The sequence below is a fragment of the Ixodes scapularis genome, unplaced genomic scaffold, assembly GCF_016920785.2.
Source record: "Ixodes scapularis isolate PalLabHiFi unplaced genomic scaffold, ASM1692078v2 PGA_scaffold7__128_contigs__length_106722199, whole genome shotgun sequence".
Classification (NCBI taxonomy): domain Eukaryota; kingdom Metazoa; phylum Arthropoda; class Arachnida; order Ixodida; family Ixodidae; genus Ixodes; species Ixodes scapularis.
In genome coordinates this window covers 103,851,768-103,869,879 of record NW_024609882.1, presented here as the reverse complement: position 1 = coordinate 103,869,879, position 18,112 = coordinate 103,851,768, and the positions used below count along the sequence as shown (strand labels likewise).

The 18,112-nt window shown below is 45.2% G+C and overlaps 1 protein-coding gene across 1 annotated transcript in view; it reads right to left on the bottom strand.

The window, feature by feature from the left end:
* LOC8035025 (flavin-containing monooxygenase 5) overlaps positions 1-18,112 on the bottom strand; it is a 64,825-nt gene that overhangs the window by 37,693 nt on the left and 9,020 nt on the right. The window contains exon 2 of the mRNA XM_040221637.3: positions 2,295-2,712. Within this exon, the coding sequence (XP_040077571.3) occupies positions 2,295-2,712 (418 nt within the window). The remainder of the gene's footprint in view (positions 1-2,294; positions 2,713-18,112) is intronic.

Here is an 18,112-nt window from a genome sequence, read left to right as displayed (position 1 = left end):
GTCGAGAAAACCAAGTTGCCGGCCAACACACGGTTTGGCCGTCAAGGGCTTTTGCGGTCAGCTGTTTTGTAGTAATCTGAATGTGCGAGGTGCTGATTTTCGGCACACAGGCACTTGGCCAAGCGCAACTTGACAAAACACTTATTATACCTAAAAGAGGTGGCACATTTTAACCAGGTGGAAATATTTTTGGGCGGCGTAACTAAATGGGAACCGGTTTTGACCGTCAAAGGCTGTCAAGAGAATACCATTCATCATGGCCGGGAGGTTCACATTTTACAGGTAGGAAGGGACCAGTGGACGGTACTTCCAGTTTGAACCACTTTGCGATAGGTGGCTCTAAAGCCGAGAAAAAGATATTGTTGTCTACAAGACTCGGGGTATCAGCATTCCCACATCCGAAAGAAGGCTGATCAAAAAGAGAGCACAACACATAAACTTCCATACTCAAACATCGAATGTCCAGTGATTCCAAGTTTCATTGTAGTCTTCCTTAAATTTATATTTGTCACTTTTTGTACCGTCCGAATCTTTCTTCATGAAGTAGAGACTGCGTGCCACACTGGTCCAGAAATATCATCGACACATTCGATGGGGACGAAACTTCTTTGGAGGGCATTCCTCCAACAAAATCGGCACTGCATACCCGCGAGTGTAGGATGGCATTTCAGTTCGAACTGAGATATGTAGGCGTTACTGGTACAAAAAAAAAAGCAGAGCGCAAAGCGGCAGTGTAGAATATGCCAGCTGTACCGACACAGTGGCGGACGTGATCGGGAGACCAAATTTCTCGCGTCGTACGGCACGGGCCCATCGTTGTCGCTGTCTCACAAAGCATCGGCGAGGTAAAAAACTGTGAAACTTTGTTCCCACGAGATACGACGTATAACTATCGGAGCACTTAACGACGCAGCAGTTCATGCTGTCGACCCAGCGCAACCGCAGCGCTCCGAATTCAATGCGTACTAATGTGCGCGGCGTGGTTTCGTTTCGCTGGGGCCTTCACTGCCTACCTTCGGTAACGGCCGCGTGGCGGCGCGCCGGTCGCGTCGCACGGAGTGTATACCCGATTCATTCGCCGAGGCTAGCTACTGCATTCTCGACATTTGTTTTTCTTTTAGAGCGCAGCTCTTAGGGGCCCGTTCCCGGCTTGAGCGGCGTCGGCGTCGGCGTCGGCGTCGCCGTCGGCGTAACCGCAACCCTCGTAACCCTCGTGAGGGTTACGAGGGTTACGAGGGTTAATCTCATGAGGGTTACCCTCACGAGGATCACGAGGGCCACGAGGGTTGCTTACCCTCGTAACCCTCACGAGGGTTACGAGGGTTAGTAACTCTCGTGAGGGTAACCTTCACGAGGGTCACGAGGGTTATGAGAGTTACCCTCACGAGGGTCACGAGAGTTACCCTCACGAGGGTCACGAGAGTTGCCCTCACAAGGGTTACTAGGGTTACCCTCACTAGGGTCACGATGGTTACCCAGGTCAAGTGACCCCCCGGGGTCACGTGACCTGAAGATACCCCCGAGGTCACATGACCCCCCGTTGACGTCATAGCCACTGATGACGTCATCAGTGACGTCACTGATGACGTCACCGGCATCCGCATCGTCATCGTCATCATCACTGATGACGTCATCAGTGACGTCACTGATGACGTCACCGGCATCCGCATCGTCATCATAATCATCACTGATGGCGTCATCAGTGACGTCACTGATGACATCACCGGCATCGTCACGTGGCCCCAGGTCACGTGACCCCCCCGACGTCACGTGACGCCCCAAGGTCACGTGACTCCCACAAGGTCACGTGACCCCCCGCCCCCCGAGGTCACTTGACCCACCCCCCCCCCCAGTACCCTTCCCTCCTCCTCCTCAAGAGCTGCGCTCTAATTCGGCGTTACAGGGAGTTGTAAACGGCTTTCATTTTTTCGTTTCTGGCACAATTTTGCCCCCATTAAATCTGTAGTTCATTCCGTTCTTTTCTGCCTCATCCTCTTTCATTCTTGAAAATACTACTCCGGTGACTTTCATATTTCCTTGAGGCTGGAGGACCTTACGCTTGCGTCACGTTTTCTTCAACGTGATCCCTAATAAACGCCGATATATTGCCCCACATCAAAAACTGACTCGAAAAGCACAAAGATCTAGGACAGATAAACCCTGAAAAAACGCTTCCGAACCCGAAGGAAAATTAATCCAAAAAGGCCTAGCTTTAGTTATAGACTTGCGTGCTCGGGTCTGCTGGCTTACTTCTCTATGTGAGTAGAAGTAGGCGATAAGGATGTGAGACTCACCTGTGCAGCCACGCGGGAGGCGTCTACGGCAGCGTCGATGCCCGAGTTGCCGATGCCCACGACGACGACCCTCCTGTCCTTGAACTGTTCTGCGTCCTTGAGGCTGTGGGTGTGCACGATCTTGCCCTTGAATTTCTCCATGCCCTTGAAAGTGGGCACGTTGGGAAACCCGTTGTGCCCTGAGGCCACCAGCACTGCGTCGAAGGTCTCTCGGCGCTCGACGTCGCCGTTGAGATCCTTGACGACGACGTCCCAGCGACCGGTGGAGTCGTAGTCCTTGGCTTGTGTCACCCGGAGGACTTCGTGACGAAGTCGTATTTTACTCGTGATACCAAAGTGGTCCGCGTAACTCCTGATGTACTCCAGCACCTTGGTGTGTTTCATATAGTTGGGAGTCTCTTTGGGAGGCGAGAAATCGCTATGGAAAACGTAAAGCAGCAGTTTTAGCGTGTTATTGTGCAATGCGTTATGGAAGGTCTTCTAAGGTTTACTGAAAAAAGTAATCAATTACGATCATAGAAACTTTCGTTATGACAGCATTATTTAGCTTGTTCGATTATTTCAGAATAAAAAAAATGAGCTTTACTTTAAAAAGTAACCGTTACGTTTTCCATTACTTCATTTTTATGAATCTGACGTTTTGAGGAATATTCTTTTGTAGTGTGCATTGTTAGATTAGAATATCAAAATTACAAACTACTCGGCCTCTCAATCCACAAGTTTGGGTTGATCATCCTCCGTTCGGGAACTTGGTTCAAGGATACCTCGGTAGAAACCTTGGTCAAACAAATACCGCCATTGGGAAGAGGAGGGAACAAGCCTATTCGTACGACTTTGAAGGCGAACAATAAGCCACAATGGTTTCAAAAGCGAGGTTTAGGTATTTTGATCTAGAACACAGCAGCACGATAGAGCAAACTAAAATCACTTTCCAGTTACTTTTGAGCATTTAGAGCAGGGGTTAGCAACCGGCAGCTCACATCGGGCCCGCGAGGCAGTATCATACGTCCCCCTGCAAGTAACAATAAATGACCCGACCCCCCCCCCCCCCTCGCCGAAATACACTATCGAGGACAACGCGTATGTTTAGTTACAAACCCGGTATAAACGAACGCATAAAATTTTATTAATTTCAGGACTTTGGCCAGATAGGGTTGGCAGATCAGCTGGTCCCAAAAGAACAATTAGCTGAAGCAGACTTCTACGTAATTTTTTACAAATGACGATATTGCTTCTAACCCCTTCTGTGTATCGGCCATTTTGAAAGAAAAATATTTACATATATTCCAGAGTAACTGGACAGTAATTTTCGTACTTATTTACGCACGTTGTGATTTATTTTCATTCACGGAGAAAAAAGCAAGAATTTTAAGCGCCGAAACTTTTTTAAAGTAAGGAAATATACTTTGATGGAATCACACTGTCACCTGCACCCACAAAATGCAAAGCCTGGCATTCTTCGGATGCTCAGCCTTTCTTCCTGCCGCGTAACTCCTCGACTAGATTTTTTTCTTTTTGTGGCTGGTTTGTTTGAGTTTGTTAGCTCACTTGTCCACAACGCACTGTTATAAAGCGGCCTTTCGGTGCAAATATTATTGAACAAAGTTCCGGGGTCAAAGTGCTTAAGTTATAGCTAAAACAAAATACGAACACGGTCAAAGTGCATTAGAGATGGTGTAGCGGATTTGGGGCGCCTTTTCCTTTTGTTCTGTTACTCTTGCTTTGCTTTCGAAGACGTGGAGAGGATGGCACGAAACAATGGCAAGCCTTCCAAAAGCTTAAGACAATTAACAACGCAATCGTCGGTTATAGTCACTATGATAGCTTGCAACAGGAGGTGATGCTCCGTCTTCTGCCAAAATTGAGTTTAGCATAGAGATCAACTGAAAAAGAAGTGACGAAACTGGCTTGCTGTTCAAAACATATTTTACACTTATCACTTTTTGGAGACAAGAATGCTTTTTCTTCTTATTTTGTGCTAATTCGAAGTTAATCTTCTAAAAGCTCCAGGTTGCCTACTTCCCTCTCACCCTTTTCGTGTGTCAGCTTTTTCTTACCTAAATAATTATGGTAATTATTGCTATAATATTAGCGCACGTCTTTGGTAGAATGCGCCTTAAAGGTACGCTGCAATTAAAAAATGTTTGTCTAAAGGGCCTAGATGGGACAATTAATTTTTGAAAATATTTACCACAAAACAACTTTTTCTTAACAATATTAACGTTGTTTGACCCAATTTAGGTGGAGAAGATGGTGGCTGCAGCCCGCTCTACCCGCCCCGTGGTTAAACAGTGCTCACACCTTTCAATGGCTGGAGAGATGATTGAAGCGTGAAATGTTGTTTGTAAATTTGTCTCTCCTTGACGTAATTTTATTTTCATCGACAATTATTTGATACATAAGAATCCAATAATTTACTCTTGCACAAATGTAATTTCTGTGCTTATATTAAAACATGCAAATATGGATGTATAAGGAATTGGGAAGATATGACCAGATTCACATAAAACGTCCACATGTGGTTTTTATATGCGTATCTTTCCATATCGTCCCAATTGCTTGTATCCTCATATCTGGACGACTTGATATAAACCCAAATTTTTACTTGGCAAATACGTTTGTTTCAACCCCCTATATTGCAATCTTATATGTGAAGCTACTTGCAGTTTCTAAGCTATCTCCAAAACCTACACCTCTACCGATCTCAGGAATTGGAGTAGAGATGTATATTTTATGGATACGTAACTAAAAGATTGCCCTATATACGTATCTCACCAATCCTTCTTGGTCAGGTCTGTGCTTCATCATGTAGACGAATACCATGTGACAAAGATAAAACTCGCACAAGAAGAAGGCAGGCGACCTCTTCAGGAAACACTCTGTCATAGCTTATTCTAAGTGGCAAACTCACATCCCTTTGGCGGGATTTGTTGACGAGGGAGCCAGCCCAGGAATACGGTAGGCAATGAACGTTTTAGGTTAAACAGCGCCAAAAATCCAGCTAACAAGTACTTGTGGACGCCCGTTAATAAAGCAATGATGCAAAACCAGGACTTGAGTAACACACGGACAAACGGTAAAATAAATGAAGGGCGACGCAACACCTCTGTAAACAATACTCAAGTTCCAAACGTTGCTTCTTCTCACTCACAGAGTCAGTCCTGAGCGGTGTTGGTGGTAACACTCTACCTTTCCGGTAACATAGTGCGTATTCGATACATTTTAAATCAGTAAGAGGTAACATAGGTTAAGACGTACCACGCGAAGAGACGGGACAGAAGAGGAGAAAGCACAATTGGTGTGTGTTCTCTCTCTTCTGTCCCATATGTTTTCACTGTATGTTTTAATCGCCATGCCTTACCAACCGGCCCGAGCATCCATTTGAAAGACTTACGTTACTTATTTGAAGTAACGAGTAGAATTCGTTACTTGTTTCAAGTAACGGGTGAGATGCTAACGTTACTTATTTCCAGTAAAGGCAACATGCTCATGTTACTTATTTCAAGTAACGGATGACGTGGTTACTCCTTACTTCTTCCTAAGATCTAAAAAAAGAACACTTATTTCTTCTGTTTCTATGCTTCGTTTTAGCTTAAATCAAGACTCAACCAACTCCACAAGATGATGAGACAACTCATAGAGTGTCAAACAGTCACCATCGTGGTGTTCCTCATGTTTCTATACCTGTCCTGTAATCGCTGAACCAATCATAAACAAAAAAAGCCCAGTCACTTGCGCTTTAGACACTACTTGATTAATCCCATGTGACTCGTAGCGTCGGCTGCGTCTGGACTTCAGCAGAAAAAAAAGTATACCTGCCAGGTCATTAATTACTGAACTCACTCCACACATAAATTTTGCTTGTCTTTCCCCCATTCGAAAGGTCCCACTGTAGAAAAGCACCAGCGCCAAAGCCCTCTGTCTCAGAGTCAGAAAACGCTGTTGCCAAACACAAAACGCCCTACTGCCGTCCTTTTATCAATAAAAAGTAACTCAAAAGAAGCGTGCGTTACTCCTTATCGGTAACGGTAAGGCGTTTCCTTTATTTTCGGATAACGTAAGTGGGTAACGGGTTACCTTTATTTGCAAATAACAACTAACATACATCGTTACTTCTTTGGGTAACACCTACAATACTGTTCCTGAGCGACCTCTTTTGTCAATCCAAGCAGTTTTGCCACGCGCTTGCTTGCCAGCCTCGTCGTAGAAGTCCTTTGCCTTTCCCGCGACTCCACTTGTGCCCTTTTTCGTTCGAAGTTCCCCGGCTGCTCCTCGCCAGCCTTTCATTTCTCTGTCGACGCTCTACCGTTGGCTTTTCTCGGAGAACTGCCCATTATCGATCCCTCGTACCAATTTCAACTGCCAAGAAAAAATCCTCCCTCTCCGTGAGGTGCGGTTTAGGGTTTCCAACACATTCCTTGTGGACGACGCGTTACACTCACACACGCACGCACAGGCACACTGTTCGCAGTGAGCAACGTAAAACGACGAGGTAACTACGCTATATATATTGGCCAGATATATTCCCTATGCGGTTATATATATTCATATAAGGAGAATATATGCTGTAGCATATTGCCTTATCGGGGAGAAAATAGGGGCACATACGAAAGTGGCGACATATGGCCAGGCATGGTAACGGATATATTGACATATGGTGCTAATTATTGCCACACATGGCTATATGTAGTACCTTATACGGTGCTACCTTTCCCTTATTTATGCGTATATGTCTACATGTAGTTCCAGATATGGCGAACATTTGACATATTTAGCTTGAATGGAAATATTATTTCCCTTTTCTGACAAGGCGAGGGCATTTTTTTCAATAAAAATGTAATGCTAAATATTCATTTATCCAGAAAAAAATTACATATTGACAATACTCACTTCTGAATTGCAATTTCTAAATAATTTCCTTTTAATATCTTTTTTAATCGGCGCTATATCTCCATGCCCATCGATATTTTCTGCAAAGAAGTCCCTCTGTTTTTGACAGTGATTGATTACAAACTTACAAGCATGAATTCATAACTATGCTGGCATATTTTTGTCTGGTGCATTTAAGAAAATTCAATAAGATTGTTTCTCGGTCAATTATGTAGTATATTCACTTGTAGATGCACGAATGTATTGAAGATTACAAAAAAGTATACATGTTCGTTCGCTTAAAATTGTTTTATGACTATATCCCCAAAGGATAAATCAATGTGCAGCTTAAATATGCGTAAACCGTTTCAAGAGGCTTAAATATGACGTAAAATAATTTTTGTTTACGAAGTTAATGAGTACAAACCAGCGCAGAGGTAAATGGTTATCTAAAATCCAAACACACAGGAAAAATACACTCACACAGCGCTGAACTATCAACTGTTTTGTATTTCAAACTTCCTCTTCTTCGACCCAAGAAATAGGTTGCCAAAGCAAAGCAAGCAAATTGTTGTGTGTGTGTTTATAGGGCCGGAAGTTAGCTTGCCTCAGTGGACGTCTTGTGTCTCAGCTGTAGAGGAGCAATTTAGCCCGTGCAGTACAACCGCTAATTTGGGGTCTTTAACATGCACCACGCAGTAGTGATACGCGACCGCACACCTGTAAAATGGTCATCCAGATCGAAATGAAACCCTTTGCCTTGTCTTTCCCCTTAGGTTGCCAAGGAAGAAAAGGGGAAAGACAAGGCAAAGGGAGGAAAGGCGAAAGAAAAAGAAAAACAGATGGATAGAAAAAAGAAAATAGAAGACAAAAAAAAAAAAAAGAAAAATAAAGGAGGATAATACTGATACAGCCGACCCCAAAGAGTTACAAATATTATATAAATTGCCGATGCCAACTCCGATCACTCAGGTATTCGCCGTAGGGATTGTGGCTGTTTTGCGCGACAGGACAACTGAGCTGTGTTAGGCAAGAGTAAAAACCACCTCACCCGAGAAATTATAGAAGCGGAGAACATTGCAAGACTTCGTCCTTAGCTTTATCGGAGAAAGAACTGCATTATTTAGACAGAATATGTTTTCGACAGTAAGCTAGTATAACCACTGGTCTCTTTCTTTTTGTTTACTTCTGATATTTTATAACACTTGCTTTCTTTACTCTTGGACTTTCTGCATCACACGAACTATTTACGCCAAGACTGTAGTCGACAGTAAGTAGACCAGCATATCATCTGGTTTATATATGTTCGTGATTAATTTTGTAATTATTTTTGTAATGTTTGTAACTCTTGTACTCGGCTGTTTTAGCATTATTTTTCTCTATTTTCCTTTTTCTTTGTCTTCTTCTTTCCTTTTTCTATCACCTTTGTTTTTCCTTTTCTTTCGCCTTCCTCCCTTTGCCTTGTCTTTCCCCTTTTCTTCCTTAGCAACCTATTCCTTGGGGTCAAAGAGGAAGTTTGAAATGCAAATCAGCTGATAGTTCAGCGCTGTTTGAGTGTATTTTTCTGTGTGTTTGGATATTGAGTAGCTGTCTAGCTGTGCGCAGGCTCGAAATTATGCCTTACCAACTCGCCCAATCTGCAGTATTAACAGGTGCTAATATATAGCGTAAATATAGTTATTGTTGCTTTCAAAAGTATCCCAATGTTGCTTGTACCGCATTGTTGTGAAACGATCACAAACGTGGCTGCCAGCGTCTGCAAAGCAGTCAACGAGCGCAGCTTGTCAAGCTCGTTCTTTTTTTTTTTTGTTTTTTTTTTTCGAGAGCGAGTTGATTTTTGTTTACCAAGGGTTCAATGAAGATTTCCTCAACCGACGTAGCTTGCAACAGAAAACTATCGCAAGTATACGCCTTCGGAACCGCTGTGCTGGCGCTTCTTTTAGGCAGCAGGACTGGCCTAGCTTCCCAAGTCAACTAGGACGAATCAAAGGGACTGATAGCTGTTTCAAGGGACAGCATAATTCGGCTTCTGAACGTATCGTGGTAATATTTTACACGGAGGTGGCGGAAGAACGTGCATTAAGGGAATACAAATTTCATTGAACGAGCTTACCTTAGTAAAAGGTTAGAAATGAAAAACTTGAAACCTCTACCTACGCGCGCAGCAACCGACTGCTAAATAAAGGCGCCTTATTGGTTCAACAGCCGACAGATGACGGCACATAACATCGCCGGTGGCCACGACGAGACTAGAGTTCCTGCATAGGCTGACTGCGGAAGCCAGAGTTGCGCGTTTATCCCCGTCGCGTGGGCTTCACTGTAAGGAGTTTGGTGTGTGCTCCTCACGTGATTGAATTCGGCGAATACCAGCGCAGCCGAACTTGGAAAACAGACGCGCAACTCTGGCTCCCGTGGGGAGCCTATGCAGTGTAATGAACGCCGTCCTGGAGGCCCACAGGCGTCCAAGCGACCTTCCAAGAAGCCAGCAGACGTGGGAAAACGCCCAGGCATTTCTACGTTCCAGGGACCCATTGGGCTCCAAGAAGCCCAAGGACATGCGTCCGCGGCGAGAAGAAGGTGCTGGCCAGCGACCTTTCAAGAGGCCCACCTCTTGAAAGCCACTCGACCTTCCACGAATCCCACAGTGGCCCACGAGGTCAATGCATCCTTTCCCGCACTTCCCAGGTGGACCCCTCCAGTCGGGCGCCCCGCACCCAATTACCTTCCCTTCGGAAGAGGAAGCCGCTGCAATCATGGATGCGCGCCGCGCCGACCCTACCGACCCCTCGGGGGACAAGCGGACACATCTTTGGGACAGCTAATCTGCATGGTGTTGGTGGTGTGTGTGGGCGGAGACGGGGATGTGTCTAGTGTCTGGGAGAGGGGCTGACATAGCTAGCCGAAATCCCTACGTGGTGAATGTAGGGAAGAGCGTCCGGTTAAAAGAAGCGGACTTCTCCGGGACTCCTGTCCTCTGATGCTGTTTTTCGACCCTGTACCCTATTGAAAATTCCATCAAGCTACGTAATTTGGGACACTGACTGCCATTCACCAGCCTTGGTGGAACGTGATGGACCATCAGACGTCATCTGATGGTCCACCAGATGACGTCTGACTGCCACTGCCAAGGGAATTTCATCAACAAGGGCAGCATTTATATAAGAGTAAAGCTATACGCACTCATAAATATCGCCAAATGCCTCGATAAAACAAAATGTTCGAGAAAAAAAAAATAAAAAAAAGCAGGACTACCGCAGATCGAACCCGCGACCACTTGCGTACGAATCGGACACCTTAATCCCTATAAACCTAAACACATGACTAACGCATTTGAAGCCTTACACGCCACGAAATGCTCGTTATTTTACGAAAGAGCCCGTATGTGCACAAAATAGACCGTACTTCCTAAGCGTCAGATACTAAATCGCGACCATTCGTTTTATACGAGATGCTTCAGCTGCAAAAGTCTTCAGCATGCTATGCAAAGCACTCGTACATCACTCGCCGTACTTCAGTTCTACTCACCTGCCATGAGTACTTTCGCGTCGTAGAACGATCCTTTTGTTCGCGCGTCTCCGGCCCTGCAGACCTGGTACACCTTGTCGTCTTCAACTACACCGCTAAAGTCCCTTACATCGTCGGAACTCACATCAGGCTGGGTCTTGTCGAGTAGAAATTCTACTAAAACATAAGACATTGTAGAGCCCGGGCAGGATCGACAGGTTGGAGCAAGCGGGCAAACAAAACGAGTCGAGAGCGATCGTTCATGAAAGCTCGGCGAAGCGGCGAAGCCTCTATGGGCGAAGCGAAGTGGCGTGTTCGGCGGCGTTTCGGCGGGCTTCTAATCAAGATTGACGGTCGGCTGCGTGTCATATCTCTAACATCAGCGGTTTTATGGGCTCACGTCCCGAAATCGTTTTCTTGTGCATAGATTATTTTTCGTATTCATAGATTTGACGAAATAGTGGTATCCGAACGAACTTTACGTCCTTTGACCGTACGTCTGTCTGCACGTCAAAGCTTTTTGACCTACAGTCAGAGACAATCGATGTACAATCAGAATCGCCACCAAGACATCCTGATGGCATTTCGCGGCGGCCGACTGCCAACAGGAAACCATCAGAAAGCCGACAAGTGCAGTCTGACTGGAGTTTGACTGTCGGTCAGAGTAACTTGTTGGCCAATCAGACATGCTTGACCTACAGTCAGGCACAGTTAGCGGTCCACTAGAAAACATTGACTGCCAAACAGTGTTACATTGGTGGATTTTTCCTTCGGGTACAAATGTAAAGTAAACCCGTTGTCAAAAGCGGCCCTGCTTCTGTGCTCCTTCTGCCTGATGTCCTGGTCGGCGCCTGGCTCCAGCGGAGCCCGACAACAAGGACGACCTTGGAGCTGTTACAGCAGGAACTCTACTTCCGGCAACCTCGTCAATGGCAGGCAACGTTTCTGAGCCAGAAGCGATGTGCTCTTTTCCTGCACAAATTGTAGGCGTATAATTACTTTATTCTGCCAATAAAACACGAAAATGGAGATAAAACGTGAGAATAAATCTGTTCAATTTATTTTTCGATAATTATTTTAGCCTGGTTATTGTCGTCTCTTTTGCACTCGCTGGTTGTTGCCGCGTCTCTTATCTTCTTTGTAACTGTCGCCCGTTCTGTTTTTGGGGTATTAGTCCTATTAAAGGTGCGCTCAGCTCCCAAAAACGATTATAGGTGGCTTCTCCGGTAAAGAGAATGCGAGACGACGCAAGAGGTCCGCCGAGGATTGCGGGCGGCGTTTCGGCGGAAGCATCCCGGTTACTCTGCAATTCTGCGCTGGGTTGGGCACCCAAACGAGGAGGCCGGAAACAAGCCACCTACAAAACGGGAGTCATCCCCGAAATGTACACGAAAAAATGCGGTACTCGGTGCCTCCTGTTGACCCGGAGATCACTACTGACGCCAGGCGACTGTTGTTCCAATCAGACACCTTTGGTTTCCAGATGGCCGCTGTAGGTGGGAATTTCAAGTTTTTAAGTTTTAACCTTTCACTCAGGTCCGTCTGCTGAGTGGAATTTTTATACTTTTAACGCACGTTTGCCAGCCATATCTGTACACAAATTTATCGTGATACGCTTAGAAACCGATTGTACAGACCGTTCGACCAGCCATTGATCCCTTTGACTCGCCCTAGGTTGCTCCATCTACCTTGATTTGTTCATTTTCGCGTGTTCAGAATGAAAAGTGATGTTGATTTCAATGAAATCGGCCCCACTGCTCTACGAATTCTGCAGCTATTAAGATTGCAACCATAACCTCAATACCGATTATCTAAAAAAAAAGAGCAGCGGTGAATGTGTGGTTTCAACGCTAAGAGGTAAGGTTCGATGCCTAGCTGCGGATGAACCATTTTGTTGTTTCTGTAAATGTCGGGTTCCGGAAAATTCGAGAACCCTTTTGCTTATTGGAGGTTCGAATGTTCTGCGCCGAACCTGCTACGCCCATTGTTCCAGAAGCCCACGCGTGTGCATAAGGGGCTCTGCGTGGCGAGCCGAAGTCGAGTGCTTTTTCGCCGTCATTGACGCGTGGGACGCTAACCTTCTTTCATATTGTTTTGGGCACGAGTTCGCCCCTTAAACGTTCAGTTTCCCCAGTTATTATCCGTTTCATCATATGTCATTCGTGACAACATTGAACACCCAAAATGATACTGTGACGGAGCTCGAGCAATGATTTTACGTTACATGTGCATGAACAAAGAGAATATCTCTGCGTGTGCCTTTTAGTGTATGATAGTTTTTTTTCTCCACGCTGATTCCCCGCCCCCACGCCAATCTCCGTTTCTACATCCGGCCATCTCCACCGCCGTTTTGCGTCAATTGGGCCAGCTGCAGCAAATAGGTTGTCGTCCCCTTGTTTAGATCAGTCAGAACCTAACTTCGTTGCTAGAACGTACATTCGCACTTGCTATTATTACGCCCACTCAACTCCATAGCGAAAAAGCTATCAAACCTTGAGTTCAGTAAATGGCTAAATTTTCTGGTTTGACAATCGCTTGCCTTTAATGTAACAAAAAAGGTGGCGTCTCTTGTCAGACCTTACCTTTCACATTGTCTGGATTTGGTTACCTTGGGGCACAACATGTGCAGGTGCTTTTAGAAAATTGATATCAAAATAAGCTAGGGGGGTGTGCAAATATTTGAGTTTTTGTTCAAATCAAAACATGATTAACCGAATAATCGTTTCGATTTTGTAATTCTCTCTTATACGAGACTGCGAATAATTCAAATCATAAATATCTGTATTGCTGGATCGAAAATGATTCGTTCATACACGCTTTTCATGTGGTGAAATCATCCTCAGAAGCCAGTGTGGGATCTAAGTCAAGCCTGCTTTCAAAAGCCTGGACAACTGTGCTAAAACGCATTGTATCCTACTTGTATGATTTGAATGAGAGACATGTCTTAAAGGATGCTCGATCATTCCCTAAGAAAAGGATTAGGGAAACATGTTAGAAATAAAATTTATCATAGGGGGTGTTATGACGAAAATATAGGAACCTGTAATACAGATAGGAATTTCAGAATATGCCGAATGAGCAAGAGAACATTCTCACTTTGGGCTTATGTGGAATAATATTTCTGGTATGTTTTGCTCATGAAACATGCGTGTTCAAGGAACATGTGTCCCTTGAAAGAAGGAGCTACTCATGGGTCCACCTTCCTGGATGCACTCAACAAAAACGCGTAACCACATACATCGCCATTTTGAATTAAAAAAGCTTGCGTCGCCGGCGCTCATCTCTGTGCACCTAACCCCAGAGCCGTGTGTAGAGTGAGTTTGGTCAATGGGAGGCGCGGGCAGAGCCATGCCCTCTTGAACAACCAGAAGCCGAAAAGAATCCCCTAGCGGAGGTAGCGAAAAACAGTTCTGATCAAAGGTATATGTTCGTATATGGTTTTAACAAGCGCGTAAGAGTGAAGTGTAGTAACTCTATGTGGTTGAAAATAGGGTGCACGTGATGTTTCTATCATGATCATGCAGAAAGATATAAGAAACGAATGTGCCGCTCAACTCTGTATTGCTCCGATCGACTGTGACCGCTCGGACGGCATATTCCCCCCCTCGGCGTTTGGCGTAAGGATTATGTCGATCGTTCCGCTAGTCGCACTCTTCCACCATCATTTTGGATGAGCGTGATTGAAACATCACGTGTACCATATTTTCAGTCACCGAGAGTTACGCCGATGCACTTATCAGGTTTGCTTCTCGCGACCACCGCCAGGGTATTATTTTCGGCTTCTGGTTGGCCACATTCAAATTTCTGAAGACGCGCTGCAACATGCCCAGCCCGCTTTTGGCCAATGGCGCCTCCTTATTTGTCTCCTTTACTTCCCAACAAATGGCCGAACTCTCTACATATATGGATCTGCCTAAACCCTACTCTTTCTTCTCAGGTTCATAATATGAAAAATTATTGTCAATGTACAAATAGCGGCGATAAGTGAACCGGCATATTGGAGTAATCCGTCGCTCCCCGAAGCGTCGAAGAGCTATACTTCGTTTCAACTAACGTCTGGCTGCAGCGGATGCTACGAGCCATTAGAGCCAATCGAAGGCCGTGTGAGGTTCCCGTGACCTTCGAGAGGAAGCGCCGTGACTAACGAGATGGAGGGGATTAGAGCGACATCCCCTTCACCAGGCAAAAGGGACCACCACTTGACTGCCGCCATGTTTTACAATTTTGACCACGAGACGCGTGGTCAAGACACGTGGTTTTCACGCAAAACTGAGCCGGGAGTTTTATTGCGATCGCTGTAAGAAACATACTAAACTATATTTTTTAAATAGTGCTAGCCCCTGAAATGAGTGTCTAGCTCCGATAAAAACCCGAAATTCAGCACCGCTGCTGACGGCATCTTGCGGAAACATTGCGAAGCTGCCAACGTTTTTGTCGTAAAAGCACGTTTTGAACTTAAAACAAGCGAACGAAATATAACTTATCTCGGCGGTACTGTTATTAACGATCAATAAGCAATTATTTTTGCGCGGTACTTCGGTAAACTCTACAAGTAAAACTATAAGGGCACGTGTCTAGTGGTCAAAAATGTGCAGCATGGAGGCCGCCAATCAGGGGTAAAATTCAGCTGCCAGATTATCGCTCTAAGCCCTCTTCCCAGTGTTGTACGGAACGGAGTCCCTGGAACGCGTTTTTTTAGGAGGAACGAAGAAACACCGCCGTTCCATTTTGCAGCGATTGAACTGGAACGCGAACTCGTTACATTTTTACGGCGACGGGAAAAGGAACGGCATTCCGTTTTCTTCGTCCAGTGGAGTAATGAATATTTTTATTTCCAAGAGAATTCTCAAAAAAAGTATAAGAACAATATATTTACGAAGAGCGTGATCTCCTGAACTTTTTGCTATTTACGTTTTATTTTGTGAGGTCCTCGCGTGGTAACATTCGGCTACAGGAGTGCTAGTGGGAATTGATTCTCTATGCCTGCAGTCTCGGGCATTGATTCTCAGTGTCCGAGAATGCACCACAGGAATCAAAACATTTAGTTGACGGAAAAGCAGAAAAAGACACGTCTTAAAGTCAGCTACTCTCTTTGCATACACAGATTCTCAGACACCCAGAAATCTAAGGCCGACTACAGCCAACACTGAACTTACATAAAGAGACCTCCAGTTACAACAAAAGGACAGGTTATAAGTCATCGAATACACACTTGTATCTCAAACATTGGTCACTCAAAATAAACACAAACACTAAACTAGATATCTTCTCCTCTTGTCCCCCGCCTTCAAACTGAGCAACGAATCCAACCTTCACGAAGAAAGACCTGAAGTTGTCAAGACTGACCTTCCAAAAGCCCGTCATTTTTGACTTGCTCGTCTTGCGTAGAGCAACATCGAGAAGCAACTGTTGTTTAGTCTCAATCTAACAAGGAGCTTTGTTAGATTGAAACGTGTGAGTGTGTTGTAAAACACTCGTGCAATGTGGGGTTACAGTATATTTGGCTCGTTTGGATCGCCCACCACAAACATAAATATGGCAAAACTCTGATACTTTTAGGAATGAGTATTTCAAGAAATGAAACCTTGCTTCCGCTTGTTTTCCTGTCCTGGTGCCTTTCCATCACGGCATTCAAACTCGTATGTTCCCATTTTATGGGATAGATAAGAAATATAAAGAAAGCTTTGCTTAATCTAACTAGTAATCAGCAAAATACAAATGTAACATATATGTAACGAACCGTTCCATCTTTTGAACTGTGGCGGGAACGAGTTCCTTTCTCACAGATGGAACTTGTAACGGGAATTCCAAAAAGTCAAAAGCAACGAGGGATGTGCTTCCGTTCCTCCTTTTGAGGAACGTGTACAACACTGCCTCTACCTCGTTGGCCGTGGCGCGCGAAAGCCGTAATCACCTGCTACATTTACACCGCTGGGTTGCCTGGGATCGCTTGTAACGTCCGCTGCGGCCTGGTGTCAGGTGCAACGGAGTGTAGGACTAGGCGGCAGGGTCGGGCAGAAATACGCTAAAAATTATTTGGAAATAAACATACTCGAAGACAAGGCAAAGAAGGCAAAATGGAAATGCTGACATATATTTTTTAGAAAGGAGTATCTCGATACGTATCAAATACATTTGTGACTTATAAAAGTATTATAAGATACAAATACTAGAATACATTTTGCAGATACACAGATAGTGAAATATTTTCGACAAAAAGCTTTTTGAGATGTCCTCATACTCGCTGGAATTTGGTGGATCCACCTGCTAGTGTATACGTGGTACAAAAAATAGACATGATTTATAATCTTTGTGCTCTATTTGTTCAACAATAAGCGAGTGCTCGCTGCAGGATTTTAACGTCGACGTTCTTGAACCCGAAATGAGAAAGCGACTCCTCCAAAATTGTCACAAGATACATCTGACCTCGATAGTATCGCAGGTACCAGTTATACAACTGAAAATTAAATTATGTACAAGAATGCCAAATACAGACAAAAAATTTTAACGCGTTACTGAAATATTAATACAAATTTATACTTCAGTACAACTATGGCGATATGTTTCTGCCTAGACATTGCCCAACACTGCTAGCTGGCGCAAGGCGTTGCCCGATTTAAACGGGTCATATCCGTCCATTTATGCTGCACGTTTTGTATCCTCATGGGGATGGGTGGCAACTAGTGATGGGACGAATTTTTACCCGAATCGGGATTCGGAACCGAATCTGAAGATCCGGAAAGATCGAAAGAGTAGTCGAATCTCAAGAGATTCGGAAAAGCTCGGGAAAATTCGGAGCGTTGCCATGGTTGCCAGATCACATTGATGAGTGTTTCAACTTTTCGGGATATTAAATTTACTAAATTCTACAAAGCGCACAAAATATTGTTGTAATGTAATATCATAGCAATAAATAAAACGTTCCGCTGTGTTTATAATATTTCGGACGTTTGTCGAGAACGGTAACCAGACATTGCGGTCAAATTGGTTTCGGTTCCCGACGATTACGACCAAAATAGGCATGCCTTGTGCACGTGGCAATGCAAGCCCATGCTTTCATCGCCCGGGCAGTTCGGCGACAGTCGGTTGTGCAGCAGAGTGGTTTGACGAGAGTTTCTTGGGCACCAGAGACCTCCGGCGTTGTCGGGGGGGGGGGGGGGGGGGGGGCCATGGCAGTCACCACCGCCGCTGCCCTTGCGGCGAAACGCAAGCGCGATAAGTTCCTCGTAGATTTCGTCAGGCTTGGCGTGCAGCCGGTGCAGCGGCGGGTCGACGGAGCGAGGTGATGTTTACGCGTAGGTCACGTTCTCGTACCCCGGGGTTCCCGGAGACCGCAGACGTCGACCGTGCCCGGCTAAGGTTCGCAGCAGTACCCCCCCCCCCCCCCCCCCCCCCCCCGGCAAGAGATCGATGCGGTACGTGCTGTTCGGCAGAAACACATTTCG